Source organism: Phalacrocorax aristotelis, chromosome 20 (genome assembly GCF_949628215.1).
Source record: "Phalacrocorax aristotelis chromosome 20, bGulAri2.1, whole genome shotgun sequence".
Classification (NCBI taxonomy): Eukaryota; Metazoa; Chordata; class Aves; order Suliformes; family Phalacrocoracidae; genus Phalacrocorax; species Phalacrocorax aristotelis.
The window spans coordinates 5,540,813-5,556,834 of NC_134295.1; the positions used below are offsets into that span (position 1 = coordinate 5,540,813).

General features: G+C 53.0%; 1 protein-coding gene across 24 annotated transcripts in view; it reads right to left on the reverse strand.

The window, feature by feature from the left end:
- Nucleotides 1-479: 479 nt before the first annotated feature.
- Nucleotides 480-16,022, reverse strand: part of MACF1 (microtubule actin crosslinking factor 1) — a 141,671-nt gene continuing 126,128 nt past the window's right edge. For 12 of the 24 annotated variants that reach the window (XM_075115149.1, XM_075115151.1, XM_075115148.1 and 9 more), the window contains 16 exons: nt 15,698-15,892; nt 14,862-14,990; nt 14,638-14,781; nt 14,312-14,500; nt 13,844-13,961; nt 13,143-13,306; nt 11,787-11,949; nt 11,480-11,634; nt 11,149-11,223; nt 10,364-10,381; nt 8,781-8,984; nt 8,049-8,166; nt 5,220-5,431; nt 4,525-4,635; nt 2,451-2,574; nt 480-2,070 (listed from right to left, as the gene is read on the reverse strand). In XM_075115149.1, the coding sequence (XP_074971250.1) occupies nt 1,814-2,070; nt 2,451-2,574; nt 4,525-4,635; nt 5,220-5,431; nt 8,049-8,166; nt 8,781-8,984; nt 10,364-10,381; nt 11,149-11,223; nt 11,480-11,634; nt 11,787-11,949; nt 13,143-13,306; nt 13,844-13,961; nt 14,312-14,500; nt 14,638-14,781; nt 14,862-14,990; nt 15,698-15,892 (2,376 nt within the window). In that variant the 3' untranslated portion in view covers nt 480-1,813. The remainder of the gene's footprint in view (nt 2,071-2,450; nt 2,575-4,524; nt 4,636-5,219; nt 5,432-8,048; nt 8,167-8,780; nt 8,985-10,363; nt 10,382-11,148; nt 11,224-11,479; nt 11,635-11,786; nt 11,950-13,142; nt 13,307-13,843; nt 13,962-14,311; nt 14,501-14,637; nt 14,782-14,861; nt 14,991-15,697; nt 15,893-16,022) is intronic. The other 12 variants (XM_075115153.1, XM_075115152.1, XM_075115162.1 and 9 more) reach the window with 10 other exon arrangements.

Consider the following 16,022-nt stretch of genomic DNA (forward strand, 5'->3'; position numbering starts at 1 on the left):
TCGACCCCACGGGCATCCACTCCCATGGCCGCCCAAACCCATGGGCTCCCAACCTGTGCGTCCACCCTCACAGGCACCCACTTCAGCAGCACGCACCCCCCGCACTGGGTACTCACCCTATCCACCCACCCCTATGGACACCCACTCCCCGGACACTGACCTCACCGAGCACCCACCTCACCAACACCCAACCCCACCGTGCACGCACCTCACCAGGCGCTCCTGCTGGCAAACACCCACCCCAAAAACCCTTATCGGTTGGCCCCCTCACCGGCGGGCACCCACCTTGCCAGCAGGTACCCACACCACCGAGCGCCCTCGCCAGCACCCACCCACCCACCTGGGCCTTTGAATTTCCGGGCTGGCTCCATTCTGCAAGGAAACCTGCACGCACACAGCCCACGGCTGGCACAGCCGTCGCCTCCCCGCATGGAATGAACAGCTCCAGCTCTCGTATTTAAAAATCTAACACTGTGGAATAAAGGAGGCAAGATTGTTTATTACCGCAAGCAATTTTAATACAAAAATGTGTCTGGTTTTTAAACAATTCATTGGTAGAGCTTCAATTTTGCCTCAATTTAAACCAATTGAGAGAATCACACAGCAACACGGTCAGAGCCGGAGAGGAACAATATTTAATAAATACAGGAGCTCTGGAGAGCCCTCTCCCCCGGCCCGTCTCCTGGTCACTTGGTCAGTTTGATTTTATTACAAAGAAAAAGTAGCGTACAAAAGCGAGACAGGACTTGTAGCAAGTGTGCTGGTGAGACTCATTTCAAGGACAAGCAACTGTGCGTGTAAGTCCAGATTTCTTCTAGGAGCAGAGGTCACATCAATCTCAGCCTGGTTGGAGGTGGAATGACCAGTTAAATAATAAATAGGAAAAAGAGATGCAGATAAATAGCGATTCTGTGGGGAACATCTTGGGTCGGTCTCCTAGGCCATCAGTCCAGAAGAATCCTCTGATTAGTAGGACCCACCACCGCTAAGGGATGCATCTGAGTGATCCAGACCTGCAATCTTACCAGCGTGCTCTCCTCCGGCCAGCTTCAGCGTGAACCCCCTCCCCAAACCCATCACCACGTGTTTGTTCTCTAAAAACAAAGTTGTCGGGACAGTATTTTCAAGACAGCAATTGTCATGACCTTTGCTGTAGTGTGTGCAAATTTTATTAAATCAAACTCCTGCTTTCTTCAGGTAAAACCACATAGCTTTAAAAAAATGGAAACATAAGCCCCAAGTCCCCTCACCTCATGTTTCTCTGGTTGAGGTATCTGTGATTTACAAAAAGAGAGTTCCTTGAACACTGTAGGATTCAGGTCTTTGTTTTTAAATATAATTTACCTTGCTGAGACAGCAAGTTAAGTTTATAAAGATGCATTTAGGAAACAATCCTAAAAGATAAAGCAGGTTCGCACCCTGCACCGCGCAGAAATCCTATTTATATTTTAGTTTTTCTTTACACTTTCACATCTTGGCCTTTTTTTTTTTTTTTTTTGCTTCCTTTTTTTTTTTTCTTTTTTTTTTTTTCTTTCTCTCCCATATTTCAGTTTTCCAAGCCCCTCTCTGAACAGGGGTTGCCGAGTGGCAATTTTTATCTACATAAATATTCACATGAAAATAGTAACTTACAAAAAAGGAAAAAAAAAAAAAAAAAACCCAAATAAGGCAGCTTCATAACACAACTTTCTTTTACACTTTTAACAATATAGTTTCTCCCATTTAGAATAAATATACATCCAATGTACGTAGCAGGGTTAAAAATTGGACACAGGTTGGGTTTTCTTTCTTTCGGGAGGGCGGGGGTACAGTATTATCTTTTAGGGCCTGGAGTTTTTGGGGTGGCAGTGGTTGTTTTCTTGGACATGGTTGGGATTTTGGAGGGTTTGGCCATCCCCCGGCGCGAGCCGCCCTGCCCGCCGGCCACGCTGCTCTCCGAAGTGTCCGAGCACGCCGACTGTGTTTCCAGCAGGTCAAAATCGGAGGCGTCGCTTCCCCGCCGGCTGCTGGCCCGGCTGCCCGTGCGGCTCCCGGCGCGGCTGGTGGGACGACTGGCTGTTTTTTTAGGATCTGCAAGGGGAGCCGAGAGAGCCGTGAGCAGGCGGGAGGAAGAGGAGGAGGTTTCCCCCCCCCATCCCCGGACCGACCGGCACCCAAATCCCCGGCACCGCTGCGGCTGCTTTCAACCACCCGCCCAGCACCCCTGAAACAAGGCGGGGGTTCAGCACCAGGACCGATTCATTCCTGAGCTTCGAGCGAAGCAGCAGCACGCCCTCGCACCGCAAAACCGCTGCAGCACCCCCTCTCGCAGGCAGGGACACAGCGGTGGGCATCAGCCTCCCCACCTCGCTGCGGGCTCCCAAAATCTGTAGTATTTTCTGTGCCAATTTAAGCAACTAAGTAGGAACAGCAGCAGCAGGAGTTTTTCAGTCTTTGCACCTAAAACTTACCTGCCCGACTGGTTTTGGCACCTGTAGAGACTGGTGAGGAGCTGTTACTGGTGTCCCCAGCCAGGGAGGTTCGGCTGGAGTGGAAGGTGGGTCGCTTCAGCTTGCTGCCCGCGGAGGGGGTCACCTTGGGAGGAAGCACACACAGAGCGTCTTTTAGGTGTCACCTGGGCTGTAACGGGCCGAGATCACGGCCGAGATCGGCACCTTGGCAAAACGATTCTGACATTTAAGAAACACCCATCTTAATCGTCAAGGAGAACACAAGCTGTCGTTTCAGCAGCCGCTAATAAAAAAGGAAAAAGCCCGGATCCTGAAAATTTGGAGGGCAACAGCAGTTTGTGTGCTGCAAGCTGATGCACAGCTATTTGTTGGAAAAAGGATAAAAGCAAAGCTGCTATCCACCCGGAGGACGACAGCATCATCTGGGCTCAAAAACTCCACAAAGAGAAAGTGAAATCTTGCAAAAATAGGTATTTTAGCATCTAAGCAGTTCGGAGCCACTTTGGAAGGTCAAATGTAACGCAGTGTCTTGAGAAAGGCATCCCGGTGTAGGGAGGCATCAGAGCAGCGTGATTCTGCGAGGTGGAGGGACGTCGCCCCGGTGCCGGTGCCCCGGGCAGGTCCGTGCACCCACCACCCAAGGGCAGACAGATTTGAAGAGCGAGGCACCAGCGACATAAACCGCAGCAAATCAGCTTCGGTCGCATCCTGAAACGGTGCTTTCCCTGACCTTTAAGATGTTGCAAATGCAGACAGGGGGTGGAAAAGCAGCACAACAGGCAGCTCTGCTCCCGCCGCTGCGGAAGAAAGCGAGGGGGCGAAGGGGAAGGCGCCGGGCAGGGCAGGGCGCCGGCGGGGCGAGGGCACCCGGATCCAGCTGGAAAGGGCAGCTCCAGTTTCTACACACCAACCAAAGCTCGGGGTTTGGGGCAGCGCCGCAGGAAAGCGACGTCCCGCGGTGCCCCCCCGGGGTTTGGGGAGGCACCGCTGCGCTGCAGGGACGGGTCCAGCCCAGCTGCATCCCTGGATGGATGTACATTATTACCGGAGAGCAATTCCCAAGGAGCTTTAAAGCAACAGCTGGAGAGGTTTCCTTCCACCTCCTGCTACTTTGTGGGTTTTTTTGGGAAACTCAGAAATCTTGAGGTGTCATGAAACTGGAGCTGCAGCGGGGGAGAGGGCGGTGGGAGAGGGGCGGCTGAGCAGCCTGCTCCCCTCTGGGCACTGGGGGAATTAAAATCCATCCACACGTGACTGCGAAGGTACCATTTTCATCACCAGAGATTTCGATTCTCGTTCTTGATCCTATTTTATGAACAAGTTAACAGCAGCAAGCAGGCAATTTAGGGCACCTGGGGAAGCGCTCCTGACCTTCTGATGATTTAAAAGTAATTCCTTTTCTGCGTGAAAGCATCGCAGAGCAAGACGCAGTTATCTTGCCAGCGCACACCACCACGCAGTGAATCACCGAGATCTGCCAGGTGTTTTTTCATCACTGATTCACAAGGTCAGGAAAGTCCACGAGGAGGCTGAAACTTTAGGGAGATCAAAGCCTCAGCCCAAACTCATCCTCCTGGGAGCATCAAGCCAGTGACAGTGGCGGCCACACCGCACGTGCTTCAACACGGTGATAAATACAAGTGCTTCATAAAAATGAAGGCGATGTGGTTACTGTGCATGCACTGTAGCTGATTTTCAAGTCTCAACTCGGCTGCTGGATTTCAATTTCAAGCCAAACACGGCTGCTTTTCAACGCTTACAAGCTATTAAAGCTTGGAAAGTTTCTTTTTTTATTTTTTTTTTTTAAAAGCACAAGAGGAGAAATGTCACACTCTTGGTTTGAAAGCAGGTAAATGTGAATCACAAGCAGTTGCGCTTTACTCTAGAGTCGACGTTTTATTTAATCCGAGTTAGAAACCCATGAAAAACGCTAACAGTCAGAGCGTTAGCGGTGCTAACAAGAGCTGCTCTACCACGAGGAAAGCGTTAAAACAGGCAAGGGAGCAGGACTTCTCCGTGCCAGCGGCACTCCAGCCTGTCAGCGGGTCCTTGGGGCTGTGAGACCATACTCTACCTCGGCGCTCAAGAGCTGGAAGTCGGAATAATCGAATCCCCTCAGGGGGGTGCCCGCTTTACTGTTTATCAACCAGGGTTTGTCATAACATCGAGAGAAGTGATGTGGAGTCTGTGAAATGGAAAATCCAAGGAGGGGGAGGAGAGGTGGAAATGAGTGGAGAAAAAAAAAAAAGAAACGGGAAAGTATCTGGAATGGGGGAAACGGCACTAAAATGAAACAAGAACCGAACGGGAAACATATAAATTAAAATAAAGGGAAAAAACCCAAACAGATGATGAAATTAAACATGCATGGGCAGACAATGTGGTGGGAAAGGAGAGATGATGGTGATGGCTTCTTCCTGTGCGCCAGCCGGCCACCACTGCTGCCGCACAGCCCTGCCTCGGGGACCAGGAGCCTTCGGCTGCACGGCGAGAGCCAGGGACCCTTCTGTGGAGCCGTGAGCGCCCAGCTTGGGCTGAAAACCTCTCCTGCACCGTCCCGCCCCACCCATCCCGCGAGGACCGCGGGGTTCTTCCTGCAGACACCACGAACGTCCTCCAGAGACCAGAGTAACCGTCAAGCCCCTGATCCCCAACCTTCCTCCTCCTCCTCCTCACACCCCCTGCAGCTCCTCACCTCACCAGGTCAGGTTTGGAGGCCACCAGTTTCTAAAGGAGAAGAAAGAGGAAGGTTTCACGCGCGAACCCCACCTTGGCTCCGCTGGCTGGAGTTGCGGGGGAGGATGGCATGGAGGCACAGCTGTGGTTGCTCTGGCTGGCACTGGAACTGGATCGCGTCGGGGAGGCTGCGCGGGAGGACGGTTTTGATCTTCGGCCTCGCGATCGGAATGGTGTCATTCCCTGGGAGGCTCCCTCCGGCAAGATGAATTTCTCTCGGAGTTCAAGGTTGGTCCGTCCTCGTGCTGGAAGGGGACAAAGGAGAGGAGACCTGAGGTGCGCGTGAACCCGACATGATTTCTGGGCTCGGGAGGCTCCGGGGTCGGAGCACGCGTCCTTGCGCTCTCTTCCAGAGCCCATCTCCGAGGGCAAGTGGACGGCAGCGAGACCGTCCTGGCGCTCTGGCTCTGCCCTAACCCTCTCCTGCCACGGATCAGCTCTTTGAGAAGCCGTCCGATTAAAAGCTGCCCGAGGCTCACGAAGTCAAACTGGATGCCCCATTACTCCTTAGTGTCTTGGGGAAAACAATCCCGATGGCCTTGAACACACCATGTTACAACAGCGGCCAATGGCACCTTTAACACAGCTTAAAAATAGTAACAGCAGCTTTGAAGGGTTGTGATCCTCCTCTCTCAGAGCTCTGGGCAGCTCTTCACCAGCTTTTGGGGAGAGAATAGAGACAAGTGACCGCCCATTAAAAGCCATTAGAATTTTCATCCAAACACCCCAAAGAGCTGAAGGGTGTCCCTTCGACAAGCAAGGGGTAACCAAGCAGGGAGAAGGTCTGCGGCCTTCAGCTTCTGGGCCAGCTGATGTGTGCCAATGTGTTTCATACTCGTGGCATCCAAACAGAGAGCAAGGGCGTGCGCCGAGCCCTACGGGACACAAGAGCGATTTTAGAGTCAATTCATTACGGCCCAGAAAGCCAAGGAAGCAATTGCGGAAGGGAAGCACCATGCTGAGATAACCAAGGGATGGAAATAACCGCGATGTCAGCGCTGGAAAACAGCTGCTGCAAAGCATGAACGGGGGAGGAGGAGGTTCCTCCAGATTCCAGAGGAGCAGGAAAGCCCTGAAGGCTCCCCAAAGCAAGCGGTACGCACTGTAAATCACGCTGCTTTCAGCAACAGCCGTCAGACAGCAGGAGCAAGAAATGGTTAGGCAGTGGCTCGAAGAAGACATACCCAAAGCAATTAACATCTCGGAGACCCCAGTGAGACAGGGACATATGGAGGACAGACCTAAGCTCTCCAAAATATGCAGTGGGCTGTATATCAAACGCTCCTTCCCTGCTGGAGCAATGGGGCGGAAAGGAGGGGTTCTGGTCCCCTCTCCCAGGTGCCTGCTCTCCTCTTCGCCAGAGCAGAGCTGCTCTCCCACCGTCCCCCCCGCGAGCTGCACTAGGGGATGCTCCTGCGAGGGCTCCCAGCTGCGGGAAGCAGAGATTGGCATTTCTGATGGGAAAACAGGTCAGATTCCTGCTTTCTTGCACCTTGATGCACTTCATTCCTGGCCATTTCTCTTGCTATTCCTTCTCTGTCCCCTGGTCACGGCTCTTGGCCGGCCGCAGCAGGGTATCACTTCCATCCCAAAAGCTCTCACAACAGTAAAATCTCAAGACTGAAGGTGTTGGAAAGCAGACGATCCTGGTTCTCCATGCCCACAGTATGCAACCCTGGTCTGTGTCATCCCAACCGTCCCTTGCAAATGTGCACCACCAAACCAGTTCCAGCAAACACTGCTCAGCCCTAAAACCCCAAGATCTAGGTGGTTCTTCCCTTCTAACGTGCTGCTGTGTTTTCCTTAAGCTCAGTTCGTCTAGCAGCTTCTTGCACTTGAATTCTCCTGTATTAATGTTGATCTGAAACATCTTTTTTTGTTTCACTGCCAGGCTGGTCACTCCACGGAACACTCTTGTGCAAGGTGATGCTTATCTACACACAGCATGACACAGTGCTCAAAATCCACCAGAGAAATCCAACCCAGCCCTGAACAGCCCCATGGACAACCACTTCTAAATGCAGCTCTTTTACCACTCAAATCTGGCACGTGGCAATCCAGGAAAAAGGAGGAAAAGCTCCACCTTATGGGTGGAGCTGGGGGAAGAAAGGTAATTTTATGGCACTAGAAGAAGACCCAGCACCGTCAGCGGCTCTCGCTGCAAGCAGGTATTGAGGTTGCACGGTCCTGCACAGCTCAGGGTTTCTAAATCAGTTCCTTATGCCGCTGCTCTAAAGACAACAAATGAACTGAGAAAATTTGTATTAGAAGTGCATCAGAGAGAAATCAACTAGTGCAAAGTCCCAGGAGAAACGTCTCCTCGTTCACTAGGACAGGGCTGGACCGTTGGCCCCCCGTGGCCACAGCCCGGTGCGGCAGCACCATGGGTTCACGGATCCTGGGCTGGAGCATCTTCTCCCCAGAGTGTCTCAGACCAGGATTTTCCATCTCCTGGCTTTGAACCTTTTGAATTCTTCCAGGTCACATGCAATAAGCTTACTCCCTTATCCACAGAGCCACACGTACGCACCGACCGCTCCAAAGGGAAGCCGAGACCCCCAGCACGGCAACGCAGCTCTGCTCGCTGGGGTCGTAAAAACAAGAAACACAACCTTTCCCTCTCCTCCTCCCAAGGCACGTGGCTAAATGCTGCGAGATTTGCTGCAGTATCCTCAAATCTCGTGATTTTAAGTTCTACGGTTTGCTTTGGATCTGTTTTCTCCAGCCCCCGCCCATTATTTGGATAACCCAGACCCGCTCCTCTGCTACATCTGGCCACTCACAGTCACAGCAGACAAGTTCTCAAACTCCCCTCACGGAGCGAGAAGACCCCAGTTGTATAAAACCCAGGAATTGCCTTACCTCTGCAAGGATCATTCTTCACTAAAAACTCATCCAGGGCCATCCACCCTCCTCCGACACGAACCATGACCGTGCTCCGCAGGATACGGACCAGCCGCAGCTGCTGGGAATCGCCGAACTGCGGAGCCAAGAAACAACTCAGTCAAGGGGGACACGACCAGGGACACTCGGCTCCTTCCCGCAGGAGGCTGCACCAAGTGCTTTTACTGATCTGTTGAACACTTTTAAGGTGTCTCCAGACAGCTTCAGGAGTTTTTCCTACTGTGTGGTTTGAAAGTGATGAAACAACCCAAATCCTTTCATTTTAAAGTTGGAAAGAGAGCATTTTTTAGAGCAGCAAATGAGAATTTGGAATTTGGTCTTTGGATGGGTTTTCTCAGCCAAAATTGTAGTTTTTCCTTTTATTACGCAGGAGACAGAGTTTGGCGATGCAATGGTCCTCCTGGTGCAGCCCACGTGGAAAAGAGCCGGCTGATTCAGATCACCGAGTGCTGGTGAATCAGCGAGGCAAGCAGTGCTACGTCACCACTGAGCGAGAAACCTCTTATCATCAAGTCTGAAGTCCAGGGATTTCACCAAGCCTCAGACTTGACCCCACAGGCCAGAAAGCCCCCGCCGCAGAGATCGCGCCAGTGAGGATGTTTTGGCGAGTGCAGAGTGATGGGAATCCAGGCAGGAATCCCGCAGCAATGTTGATTAGTGATTGCAATGTTCATTAGTGATTTTAAACACCTGCAATTTCAAACAAGTGCACCCTGAATCAGAAGCATGTGTTTGTTTTTCAAAGACCCCTAAGTCTCCCAGACAGCCAAGCCCAGGCTCCTGGTTGCCCTCTGCATGGGGCAGGCGGCAGAGCTGGTGCGGGACATCGGGAGCCTTGCTCGAATGTAGCAGCTCTGCATCCAGGTCTCTACATCCAGGTCTACAGAGCACCTGCTGTGAGAGAAGATAGGGGAACCAGCCTTTGAAAGCAAGACCATCTTCAGAACAATTAAAAAAAAATAGTAAAAAATAAGCTGCAACGTTTTTCCTGAGTGGAAAAAGAACGGAACAATCAAAAGATTAAATGAAAACAGAGTGCAAAGCCACACCGAGAGGGGTCATGGCAGGCAGAGGGGCAGGAGGTAACAGCATCTCCGACCGTCCTTCCCGCGGGGATGTGGGTCCCTGGCGGGTCTCCCTGCTTGGGGGTCCTACCAAACGCACTTGCCCCAGCGCCAGGGTGAAAGAGCTGCTGTAGCCACGCTCGGCACGGCCACGGTGTCTGCGGGCAGGGAGGAGGGCAGGGGAGCTGCCTTCCCTCTCCCCGGGCTCTACATAAGGTGTCCTTCAAGAGCTAGTTCCGCATCAGGGAAAACCAGGGACATGTTAATTCTCATTTCCACTGCCACATTTACATTACTTCTCAGTTGCCGTTGAAAATGTTTCTGTAACCGCTGCCTAAATTAAAGCCAGAGCTCTCTTGAATCCGTTACTTCCAGCCTCCAGGTTTGTTTCCTTTTGAGCGCGTTTTTGGTAGGGCTCCATCATTTCATGTGAAAAATATGCTTTTCTGTTCAAGCGGGGGCAGTGGGCACATCGTAACGAGACGTGATGCTCCAGTCCCATTAAAAAAACCCAAAAGCAAAGAGCTCTGCCCCCTGAACCAGCCGGCACTCACGCACGCTGCACCGCTCATCTCCGGTCACGACAGTAACGGGGACACATGCAGGTTTTGTGAGCCTTGCTCCAGTTAGGAGTTACTCAGTGATGGGATGAGGGTTTAGTTATTGTTACCTACAGGATTAAAGGGGTGGACTCGGCATTCTCATTCCGCAGTGACTGCGATCCAAACCCACCAGCGCCTGGTACAGCCCTCGTGCAGGTAATTGTACCCCCGTGATTTATCCGGGCTGGCCGTTCCCTGAAGGAGGGCAGTCCCGGGCACGAGCCCATCAGTATCTCAGTGCTCCCCACCGCAGGGTGCTCTAATTTGCCACTGGTTACCATCAACAATCCCCAGCGTATCCGAGAAAGGAGCCATGGAGACAAAAAACTCTCAATTTTTGTCAAATCCCGCTTTTTCCAATGAATTTTTTCCCTTTTTTCTGCCCAATGCAGTCTCTTTTTTGGGTGGCCCTCCCAGCTCGGGCACTCCTCTGTACCAGGCTCTGCTGAGCAGCGCTCACAGATCGCATCCTCCCACAGCAAAGGACAGAGCAGCATCACGGACACACAAAGCTACGTTTGTTTAAAAAAAAAAACAAACAACAACAAAAAACAACAACAACAACAAAAAAAAGAGGTGAGAGACAGCATCGCAAGGCAAACTGTACCTGATTGCCGAGGAAGAACTACGGAGGGGGAGGAGTTGTGGAGGGAGAGGGGATGGGGTGGGGGGAAGGAAAGTTGAGAGGAAGAGGAGGGGAAAGAAAAACAAGAAAAACATTTATGGGATTAACAGCGTAATAATAATGAAAACTGTTAACTGCAGGTAGTTAGAAATCTGTGGGGTTTACACTATTTGGGTGTAGGGTAGAAGCTCGGGGAACCTGGGGCCGGTGCAGCCGGAGGGAGCGAGCGCTGCGGCTCGGCTCCTCCCGGACGGAGCATCAGCCCTGAAAACAGCGGGCAGGAAAGCGGGCAGCTCTGCTGCCAGCTCGCTTCACCAGCTCACCCCGGTGAACGATTTGAAACATAAACAGCCAGCCCGTTACAAAGAGATTCTTTAAGGAAATTATTCTCCTTCTTCGGGAGCGAGCTAAGAAAAACACAGGCGTAAGGTACACTCATCCATGAGGAAAACTTCAAGGGCGGCTGCCGGTGGAGTGAATGCAGCGTTTCACGGGGCCGGCGGGACGGCTGCCCCAGAACAGGGCCACTTTTATGCTCTCCCGATTCGGGGAACGCCCTGGGGCTGAGGATGGTGCTGGGCAAACACGGCTCAGCCACCTCCGCCGGGAGCCGGCGTGCCGGAGGATGAGGTTTCTGTCTCGCCCCAGGGAGCCCAGGGGGGGTCCCCCTGCACCAGGCTGGGCACCCCACCAGTGATCCCACCCCCGGTGGGGACGGGGAGCAGGATTTGTGCTGCTGGGGCAGCATTCGGCCCCCTCTGCCTTACCCGGTATTTGTTCTCGCCGATCTGCTCCACTTGAAATCTCTTGGCACACTTGCACTGGGCCACTTGCCTGGTGACCTGCCACCACCAACAAGAGAGGTAAGGGACCAGGATTTCGGGAGTCTCCCCCAGTCCAAGGCACCGCTTGGATAACACACAGCCCTAAGCAGCTTTTCCTCCAAAAGCAAGGCAGCTACTGGCAGTACCAGCCAATTATTTTGGCTCAGCACCACCACAATCCTTTTTTTTCTCCTCCTTTTTGTCTTCCCCCGCTGCCAACCTGCAGCCCGAACCAGCCCACACCCCTGAGCGCCCATCTCTTTCGGTGGTCTACCTCATCTTCGATCTTGTCGGCGTCAGTGGTGGGGCGGTAGGCATCCTTGTTGGGGTGGAGAGCGGCCACAAACTCGTAGTAATCGATGTAGCCGTCACCGTCACGGTCAAAGATGTCGGCCACCGCCGTCATCTCCAGCTTCGTGGTTGGGAATTCTGGAAGGAGAGAGAAATGAGCAGCCGATGCAGGGACCTCACTCCGGGTGGCTTGTCGGAGCACGGTCTGCATCTTTGTCCTCGAGCAGGGTCAACCTTGTCACACCGAGGTGGCTATTTTCCGAGCTTGTTTCAGGCAGGCAGGGACTTACTAGAGGCCAGGATGCCATCGATAAACTCCTGCCGGGTGATCTTCCCATCTTGGTCTTTGTCGATGCGCCGGAAGAAGTCCATGACGCGGGATTTCTTGTGGTTCATCCAGCGCATATACTTCTTTCGCCAGACATCGAAGTCGAAGTTTGCAAACTCCTTCAACTGGAAGGAAACCCGCGAGAGTCAGAGCGGGGAAACCCCCGAAGAGCAGCACCCCTGGCTCTACAGCACCCTAAACCAGCAGCCTTCAGGTGAGCCCGTGCCCGAGCTCCCGATGCTAACGCTCACTGCCTGCCCTCCCGGGAAGGTTTATCTGGGTTTATCCAGATGATCCCCATTAACGAGGGGGCCGCTCAAATCCACTTTCCAGAACAGAAGGACACACAGTGTAGCCGACAGCCACCACATGGACCGTGCATCACGGAACCATCGACACGGGACGCAGCACCCCCCACGGTGGTATACGTACACATATGCAGAGGTATCAGCTACTTGCACACAGACACACACGCCCCCCATCTCTGCTCGGGCATTTGGGGATGCTTCCTCACCCAGATTTCGCCTAACGACTCGCCAGGCTCTGCCCGGGACAAACACCCATTGCTGGCACCATTTTGGGCAAGTCTCCCCTCTCCCTCTCAGCAGCCACGAAGGGATTTCTTGCTCGTCTTCCAGGTAAGACAGCGGCTGGGGCACACCTCAGCTCTGCAAACCCTGGCCCCGCGGCTCTGCCGCCAGCCTCTGACGAGCCACTCACCCTCCAATTTAAACTAACGCCCTTTTTATCCCCCCTCGAAGGACTCCCATGACCCCAACAGCTAAAGCAGCTCACAGCAAGGTAATGCAACCATTTCTAGCAATTTTTTTTTTTTCTCTAAACATTCTTGGAGTTAAAAGCAACAAAGAAAAAACATTAATACGCATAAACTGAACTGACCTACAGCAAAAGCAACAAAAAACAAAAACACTCACTTCTGGGCATAGCTGCTTTGTTAAGCATAAATAAAAACAAAAATTACATTAGATGTTTGGATAAGATAGAGACAGTAATCGTTAAACTAATTACTAGGAGTAAAGCAGGCCTGGCTGTCATTACCTCTACAGATACTGACTGCAGGGGCACAAAGCAGTTCGTTAATGGGGGCAGTTAGGTACAGAAGGCAGTTTTCAGCCTTAATATTTGAGGAGTTATTTTTTTCTTTTTTCTTTTAGCATTTTCAGAAAGGCAGCAGGAACCGCCTGCAAGGGCTGGGCAATCCAAGAGGCAGCACGACGTTAAAATGCTTCTCGCACCTCCCCGGCGAGCAACCCCCAGCACCGCTCCCCCCCTGCCCAGAGCAGCCGGTGGCCGTTACCTCCTCCAGTCTGTCCAGGGCATCATTGAGCTTCCGCTGCCGCTCCAGCGCCAGCAGCCAGACCTGCTGCCAGCGGGCCGAGAGCTGGTTTATCCGGGGGTTCTTCGTTTCCGACTGGGAGATAATGGGCATGCTGGGGGGAGCGGCCTGACTCAAGGATTTTCCTGGAAAAAGGGAGAAAAGGAATTGTTTGAGGTGGTGTTGATGGGTTCTCAGCAAGCCTGAGTGGTTCAGGAAAGAGCAGCAATGAAATACATTTTATTCTTCAAAAAGAAAACCTCCCACGGCGTCGCTGCCTGCTCTCTGAAGGGTCGCAGCGTCCCCGGGTAGGAGGAGGGGGTGACGGACGGCTCTACACCCAACCCCTCCAGCACTCCCCTTGCACTTGGGAATTCACAACAGACCCTGACTTCAAGAAACAATATATAAGAAGACCCCAAAACCTCATCACAAAGCAACTGCAGAGAGGAAGAGAAGAGCAGCGACAGCCCGAGCTTCCCCAGGCGCAGCACACCCCAGCACGGGCATTCTGGCAAATGCCACCTGGATTTTCCCCTCCTGACAAGTTTCAACTGCCTTCCTGGCGGCTGTCAGTGCAGGATGCCTTGTTAATTGATAATCAGAGTTAATTAGTTTCCTATGCGTTTCATTTCCTCCCATCGTAGCACATTTCAAAGGCTGCGTATCGAGCAGAGACGTACTGTTGCTGCGGGACTTCTCGATGAAAGGCCCGTGGGGGGGCTCTGTAGCCTTCCTCTTGTACGTCTTCGTGACCCGGTCCACGTCTGGCTGTTTCCGTGTCATCTCCTCCATAAAGGACTGTCAAAATAGAGAAGGGACAAGAAAACCATTGCAGTTTCAAGATGTTTTCAGTCTCCTGTTGCTTCAGATCCTGGCTGGGACATGCCAAGCCCATAGAGGAGACGCGAGCATTAAGCACCGGCGATGGGGGCTTGTGGTCAAGCTACTGCACAGCGCTGGCTTGGATCTGCAAAGCTGGAGTTCGTCCCCTGGGCTGGCCTTGCTCCCAGGGGACAGCTCCGTGTGGGTCACATCCTGTTTAAATAGGGACTTCCAAGAGAAATCAATGCCTCCTCCATGGAGGAGCAGGAAAGCACCCCCCTGCCGCCCCTCTCCCAAATTCCTGCTGTGTTTGGCCCTGGGCTCACCTGGTGTTCGGAGATGAGGGCTTTGACCTGATCAATATTTTGTGGCATGGGCTCCTGGTCCCGCTGGATCAGGGTTGTCTCAGCCCACTGGATCCAAGCCAGGAGCTCTTCCAGAAGCTCCGCATTTGCCACCAGCTCGGAAAGCGCAGACTCCAGTCTCTGCTGGTGCTGCTTCGCCCACGTGAGAACCTGTTGGAGGTGCAGAGGTGACCGTTAGCCCAGGATGGGAAACCAGGGGCAGGAGCCAACACTGCACGGCCGTCCCTGGCGGCGGGGTCCACCACCGCCTCTCGCCTCCAGCCTGGAGCAAAGCCTGGCGGACTCACCTCCTCGAACCTGGCTCGGATGATGGTGATCCAGTGTTTGATCGTGGTGATGCAGTCGGGGTGGCAGGCGGCCAGGATGACCTCCCCCATGCCCACCGCCGCGTTCACGTCCACTCTCTTCTCCTCCACTTTCTTCATGAACTCCTGAAAGGCCCAAATGAATTATTTTGCAATATTCTCCCCCATAAATTTTGCTCGGGTTGCGTTTCAGGGCTCCCCGCTACCTTGTGCGTGTCAATGAGGGACTGCAACGCCTCAGCGTCGTCGGGAAGCGCTCCCCGAAAGCGCAGGGACTGCTCTGCCTCCGAGAGCCACTCGAGCAGCATGTGCACGGCCGTCCTGAACTCCTCTGCCTGTGGCGACAAAAGCACAGACGTCAGCCCTCCTCCTCCTGAAACGGGCCGCTCAATTCACTGCTGAGAGCTGGAGAGACAAAGGGCTCAAAGGGACTTTAAAAACAAATAAAAAAAAAAAAAGGCGGGGGGGAGGGAAGCCATGTCTGTCGGCCTGGGTTTGTGCAGCACCAGCGGACGATCCCGCAGTGGCCGGGCACCTCCCTCCCCTCAGCATCAGCTGCACTGAAGAACTACATATTTTTTAAAAACAGCACAACTACCTATGTTCTAACCAATTTGGCACCTGGGTAGTTTATTCTGTAAATTGCCTACTTGACATAAAAATTACTTAAGAGCCTTTGACTTTTCTTTATTTAGCTTCAGTCTAGGTGTCCTGCACTGGACATTAGCAAACGCCAGCCTGGACAGTCTCTGATCACTGCTCTGTTCCTGCCATGCGCAGTGATGAGATCTTTTCATCCTCCCTTTTCAAATCAGCCTTTATCGGCTCTTCTTTGAGAAAAAGAACAAGTAAATAACTGACACCAACCCACTGCTTTGCAGTTCTCATTGCTAAATGCTGCAGGGCTGGGGTGTCCTGCTCGGCCGGGAGATCAGTCACTGGGCAAAACCTCTTCTCCGAGGTTTGCGTTGACCTCCCGGCACAAACCCGCAGCCCAGGCGAAGCTCTCCAGGACCATTTCCACCCGTAGCCTTCTGCTCACCTGCTTCAAGGCCTGTTCCAGACGGGTTTGTTTGGACACAGACAGTTTGCACACTGTGTCCCACCGGTTGCTCAGCTCCTGCAGCTGCACCTTCACCCAGGTCGTGTCATCCCGGCTGTTCTCGATGAGCTCACGGCCGGAGCGCTTGAGCACCTGGACCGTCCCCGTGCGCTTCCCCAGCTCTTTCTGGAAGACCTGGATGGAGAAAGGGCAGAAGCCGAGCAGGGCCAGTAAGTCCCCGTAGGTTGTTTCATGTGGGGAATAAAAGAGGGAGAACATCTGAAAATAGCTTGTAACGTGGGTTTGGCACCTGCATCAGGGATCT